The following is a 6,845-nucleotide window of genomic DNA, read 5'->3' as shown; positions in this document are numbered from 1 at the left end:
AACTTAAAAGTAATGAGTTTAGTTATTTTTTATAGCGTATGCAAAATGTTTTTCTCTTCATCAGTAAGCAAGATGGAATATGACAGCATAAGCAAGATTCCTATTTTTTGTTTTGGTCAGTTATTTGTTGGGTAGTGTTGCGTGATTGGTATTGTTCCTCTTAAAGCATATTGGATGTTTACATTGGTTAGAGAGGCTGCACTTTTTTTTTTGATAACGTAGAGAGGCTGTACTCATTTTACTCACTAAGCAAGAAAAGAATGTTGGTCACATAAGCAAGAATCTAATCTTTTGCTTTTCATTTTTTATTTTCATGCTTTCTTAGTAATGACTAAACTAATAATAAATATAAAATGTTCTCCATCAGTTTCTCTTTTAGACTTGTTACTTTATAAATTTTAATAAAAGATCATCCTGCGGTGTAATATTTTATAAAACTTAACGAAAAATTGTCATGTAATATTTTAATATGCAAACTCTAAAGATTAAATTTTTATAAAATAAAAGGACAATGACATTGTACATTGTTCATGTAAATGTGTACAATGTTTTACACAATTGTTTAATCTACTATATAAAGTGTACATGAGCAATTAATGTAAAATATTTGAATTAATTTTTTTTTTTTTCCGAGAGCAGAAGCTAATCAAGCAAAAAATAAAAAAATGTTGCAGTAATGTACTCAAATCTGAGGAATCTGTTCATGGATGAAATCTGTGAGCACCGTTGCAGCTAAAGGGAGGCCGTGACAGTACTTCTCCATGATATCATCCCTAAGCTTCACCAAGTTTGGATCTTCGGACAATCTCTCGGGATCTTTACGTATAATATCCACAAATTTGTGCCAGCATGTATCTTTACCTTTGTTTGGATATTGCCCATCCTCTTCAGCTTGTTCAAATTTTATTTCTGTAGGAACTTTATATAACTCTCTAATATTGGATACAAATATCTCCCAACAGGTATCTTTACTTAAAGGCTCCATATTAACAATATTGTTCCCCACCATATACTTAGCCACTTCCATAAGCCTAGTGGTGACTATAATCGCACCACCATTAGGTAATCCGCGCGTAAAGCAATCACCAACACCTCCCAAATCTAAATTTTTGAAGAATTCATGACTGTGGCACACATCATCCAATATTATCAAGTACCTCTCTGGTGACAAAAATTTGTACAGATTTTGCAAGAGCTCAATGATGCCATAAGTATTGGTCATCTCATCTATGTCGTGACCAAACTCATCAAAGATGGAACTCACAACCTTAACTCCTAAATCTTCTTCTTCCTTTTCAATATCTGATAAGCAAATCCACACCTTTTGGGGATACTTCTCCTTCACTTTGGGGCTATTAAAAACCTTTTTCACCAGTGTCGTCTTACCCACACCACCTATCCCAACAATGCCGATTGCCGTAAATCCAATATTCTCACTGAGAAGCATTTCCTCAACCATGCTCACCTGCTCATCAAACCCAATGATTTTAGCCACATCATTAACATCAGAAGATGTATGTCGAGCCATGTCAAAGCTTGTGGACTCGACTCCAAATACCGTTTGCTTTTCTTGTAGTCCCTCTTGTGAAAATTTCCTAAACTCAGTGATGACACTGATCAACCGCCTCCTTGTCTTCCTGAGAAATATGTTTTCCTGAAGAAGAGTTATGAAGGGTAAGAAGTTCTTGTTGCGTTGCTTGCTCTTACTTTGTGTGAAAATTCGGCACTCAGCTAATAAGTCGTTGAGCTCGTAAAGCCATTTGAGGGTGCTGGTAACATTGGCTGAGCATATTTGTGTCAGAGTTTCCGTCTCCATATCTTTTTTGATTTCTTGAAAATAGGAAATGAGCGTGAAGCCAGATAATTCTGACTCTGCCTCATTAAGAGTATTCGAGAATTTGTCCCAGAGGACGTGGGCAATATCCGCAGCCATGCTTCCTTCTGCCTTCTGCCACAGAGCACGTTGTTGCAAATGAGAGAAGAGCAAACACTTGGTGCTTTGCTTCAACTAAAGTTTTCACTTGCTACGATGAGAGAAGAGCAAATACTTGGTGCTTTGCTTCAATTAAAGTCTTCACTTTCGACCATGAGAGATAAGCAAAGACTCGGTGCTTTGCTTCAACCAAGGTTTTCACTTTTGACCGTGAAAGAAGAGCAAACACTTGGTGCTTTGCTTCAGTCAGAGTTTTGACTTTCGACCGTGAGAGAAGAGCAAGAATTGGTGCTTTGCTTCAACCAAAGTTTTCATTTGCTACTATGAGAGAAGAACAAAGAATTGGTGCTTTGCTTCAACCATAGTTTTCACCTTTCAATGATGAGAGCCCCCGTTGCTTTGCTTCCATAAAGGTTTTCCTTTACTTATTTTTGAAAAACCATTGTCTTACATAGTTATTCATGTAAGACATTGTCATATGATATGAGTAGATGCCGCTCATTAATGATGGGAAGCTCAGTAAGTGAGAGTTACCCTGGACAGAAAACCAAGTCCGCAAGGCCTAACCCTTGTAGCCAAACGGGTTTTCTAACTTACTCCCTTTAGTCAAACAAAGAATCTAACTTATTTCAGAGATCCCTCAACTTATAACCAGCAATAAATCATACAATGAATTAGAAAAACACACATCTTTGAAGAGAGAATCATGAAATTAATCATTCAAATATAAAACAATGAATAAAAGAAACTTCAGGCAGTAATTTACTAATATCAGATGAACCTGATAACTAAACTTACTAAGTTCACATGTCACGCCATACTCTTCTAAAGTAGATTTAACAGTTAGCAAATCCTCTTGCAAGTACCGAAGAAAGCAATTCAAAAAAGAATATATATATATATATATATATATATATGTATAAGGTTGAGTTCAAGTTACATATGGTGTAGCTTTAAATAATGTTACACTACTCAAATTTTTTTAATTTGATGCAAATATTGACAAATCCACCGTTAGATTACATTATTTTCGTATATTCTTTATGCTTGCAAAATTTCAAGGTGATTAAAGATTAATAGTCATGTCATCAATCAATTGTTAAAATTCAAATTTTTGTAATTTAAAATAATACATAAAAGATAAGTTTATGGATCATATGATAAATAGCATCCGATTATATATATATCAAAACCTAAAATCAAGATCAAACACCCAGAAAGAAAATGAGTAATTGGTGATTTTCAAATTTTATCTATGTTTTGAGGGAAGAGAGTGGAGATTCATTCCAAGAGGGATCGAACTTATCGATCGTCCAGCGGTTGATGTTAGGGGTCCTCATCCGAAGGCTTTGGCTTGTCGTGCTTTCCCTTGTGCTTCTACGCCTTCTGCAATATGTCATGTCACCGTTGTTGTTGACATGTTGTTTAATTTCATACTCCTCCATCACCGCATTCTATGTTTTGCGGAAATAAAGCAAGCAAAGGATAGGAAAAGTAATTTGCTGGGTCTAAATTAGAACTACTCACTTATTAAGTATGATTAGTTGTGAAATTTTTGTGAAAATGTTGTGAAAGTAAAACTTCTCAAAAGAAAACATAGTTTATTATTTGGGAAAAACGTCTACAAAGGTAGGTTTAAAAAAAATACTACTAGTCAAGATTAAAAAATACTAGTCCATGTGTGGGATTTTCTTTTTCTTTTTTAGAAATATTTTCTCCTAATGATTGCTCATTATTATCAGTTTAGGACACTAATTAGTTTATAGTGCAAGCAGAGATTGAATCCCATATCTATTATTTGACAACAAAAAACTAATTTTGCTAGAAAAACCTTGTAATTTTTAGTATTTTGTTTTATAGGCAAAATTGAAAGACATTAAGATCTTAATATCTTTAATTTGATTATTACTATTACTATTATTATTATCATTATTATTATTATTATTATTATTATGTGTTTAGAAATTTTAAAACTGTGTGATATATAAACATGTTTTACACCTACTAATGCAAATATCATTTTAATAAAATATAAAAATGCAATCATTTTTTTTATTAATTTTTTTTCCTTTTGTTGGACATTATTTCAACGGTTTCAAAAGCAACTAAATTTAAGCGTGAATATCATATTTTAATATATATCTTTTAAAAAAAATAAGGCTAAAATGTAACTCTTTTTCTTTTTTCTTTTTTTGAGAAAAAACTCTGTAATTTTATTTAAGAAATAGCCAATTCGGCCTAAATTACAACAGAAAAGTGTGCGAGAACATCCTCTATCTATACCGAGAACTCGCTAACATGTCTAGCAATGCGGTGAGCGGCCCTATTACTTTGTCTCCTAACATGGCTAAATTCCACAGATTCAAATTGGGTAGCTAACAATTTTGCTTTGTCTACTAAGTTACCATAGTCTGCCAATGATGGTTCCTCACATAGCAGTGCGTCAATAGTAATTTTGGAGCCGCCCTCTAGAACAATAGATGAGAGACCGATATCTATAGCAAACCTGAGGGCTTTCTTTGCTGCGATAGCTTCCAGTGCAGTAACTAAGAAAGGCAAAGAGATTTTCTCGGCCATGGATGCTTCAATCTGGCCAATGTCATCCCGGATAACAACTCCAACACCTGCACAATTTTCATCTCGAAAAACCGCTCCATCAAAGTTTACCTTCAGTTTCGACCAGGGGGGAGGTTTCCAAATGAGATGTTGGGGAATGGGGAGTCCGATTGGCGTGGTCTGGTGTTTTTGGTGGGATTGCTCGAATGTAGGAAGTTCTGACAGCCTTCACCTTCGAATTGACATGCTGAACCGGGAATGGTTTTGAGCTGGTTCGCATTGAGTTCCTATGGTACGTACCACACCATCTAGATTGTTGTGGTGAAAAGAGCCAAGTCTAAACCTTCCTTAATGATATGTACTACCAAATCTTTGAAACTTAGGTAGTCCTCGAACGGAAACTTCAGCGGGAATCTTAAGTCCAAACTGGTGAAAGAAGGGGGCAAGACCAAAGCGCTTGATTTACATCCTCCATAGCATTCTTACAGTGCTCGCATCTGTCATCAGGAGTGATCGTTCTGCGTTTGAGATTAGCCTTGGTTAGGATTGAATCTTTGATGGCTCTCCATAGGAAATTTCGGATTTTTGGTTGCACTGCTAAGCTCCAAACTTTCTTCCATAAATTGTTGCTGTCAGGTTCATATTCATTGTTGTCAAAGCTCTGCGAAGTAAAGAGAAACCTGTAACCTGACTTCACTGTATAAGTACCCAATGGAGTAAAGGGCCAGAAAAGCTTATCTTCAATCGGGTTGGAACGCAATGGAATAGATTCGATCAAGGCGATGTCTCTTGGGAGGAAAAGTTCCTTTTAACAAAGCAGAATCCCAATCATTAGTGGTTGGGTTGATGAGGGACTCGACCTGGGCAGCTTCATACTCGTGTACAATTGGAGAGGAGATGTACGGGAAGTAATTCAAAGGCAGCCAAAGGTTAGACCAAATCCGAATGGCTGACCCAACTCCCACTCTCCATCTCATCCCTTCCTTAAGCACCTCTCTACCCTTTAGGATGCTCTTCCATAGGTAAGAACTATTGTGAGAATTTGATGCCTCCTTAATTGAGCAATGAGGAAAATATTTGGATTTAAACACTATAGAAAAGAGAGTTTCTATTTTGAAGCAACCTCCAAGCTTGTTTTGCTAAAAGTGCTTCATTGAACAATGCTAGATCCTTAAATCTCATTCCACTCTCACTCTTTGGTTTGCATAGCTCCTTCCATTTAACCCAATGAATTTTTTTTCGATCTCCTCTTTGACCCTACAAGAATTTCCAAATAAGGCCCTCAATCTCATTGCACAAACCATTGGGGAGTTTGAAAAAGTTCATGGTATATGTGTGGATTGCTTGTACCACTGCTGTTATTAAGACTTCTCTACCTGCTTGAGAAATGAGTTTTTTCTCCCAATCTTGAAGTTTTCTCTAAAGACATTCCTTAATGAAATTGAAGCTAGCTTTTTTGTTTCTTCCCACTAGTGAAGGTAAACCTAAATACTTCTCATAAATCTTGATCTCCACCACTCTCAAAGTATTTTTGATCAACCTTCTTCGCTCTTCTCTGGTAGACTTGCTGAAAGAAACAATGGTTTTTTCTTGTTTATTTGTTGACCCAAACTCATCTCACAAACTTGTAAAACCTCCAATACTTTTTGGCATTCCTCCGCATTGGACCTGGAAAAGTTCCTAACAGCAATTTGGACAAACATAAGTGAAGTTTGGACAAAAGAATCAATCGCCAACATGGTCACCACGGCTTGGGGTATTTGGACAAACATAAATGAAGTTTGGAGAAAAGGCTACTTGGAAAAGTTCCTAACAGCGAACCGTGACATCTAACTTTATCGTGACTTGACTGAAGCTGTATGGCACCTCCCAAACCACCATGGTACTGTGTTTGAAATGCAAAGGGAGGCTGGACGCAGTATCATGATTCGGGACCATCATGGTTCAGTGATAGTGGCAATGAGCAAGAAACTTCATGTTCCTCTAGGGCCCCTTGAAGTGGAAGCCAAGGCTATGGAAGAAGTAATTACTTTTGCTTGGGACATGGTGATTCGGGGTGCAATTTTTGAGGGTGACTCCCAAGTGGTTGTGAATGCCTTGATGGGCAATTCAGTTCTTCCCATTCAAACTGCTAATAACATTTTGGGCTCTCTGTCTCAGATTCAATAGTTTCACTTTGTGCAATTTCTACATATTCCAAGCATAGGAAATATGTATCGCATGCTTAGCTCAACATGCTAGAGATATTCCTGATTTTATCACTTGAATAAATGAAACTTCTTGTATTGTTGAGCATAGTGTCTCAAGATATACTGTTTTTATTTTGAAAGAAATTCCAATTTTTATATCAAAAAAA

General features: G+C 36.2%; 1 protein-coding gene across 1 annotated transcript; it reads right to left on the bottom strand.

Annotated features, from left to right (window-relative positions):
• Window positions 1-550: 550 nt before the first annotated feature.
• Window positions 551-2,013, bottom strand: LOC142633257 (putative disease resistance protein At4g19060). Its single transcript, XM_075807473.1, has one exon. The coding sequence runs from the start codon at window positions 1,931-1,933 to the stop codon at window positions 683-685; it is 1,251 nt and encodes a 416-aa protein (XP_075663588.1). The 5' UTR covers window positions 1,934-2,013; the 3' UTR covers window positions 551-682.
• Window positions 2,014-6,845: the final 4,832 nt, after the last annotated feature.

The sequence above is a fragment of the Castanea sativa genome, chromosome 5 (assembly GCF_040712315.1).
Source record: "Castanea sativa cultivar Marrone di Chiusa Pesio chromosome 5, ASM4071231v1".
Classification (NCBI taxonomy): Eukaryota; Viridiplantae; Streptophyta; class Magnoliopsida; order Fagales; family Fagaceae; genus Castanea; species Castanea sativa.
This window is presented reverse-complemented; position numbering and strand designations above follow the sequence as displayed.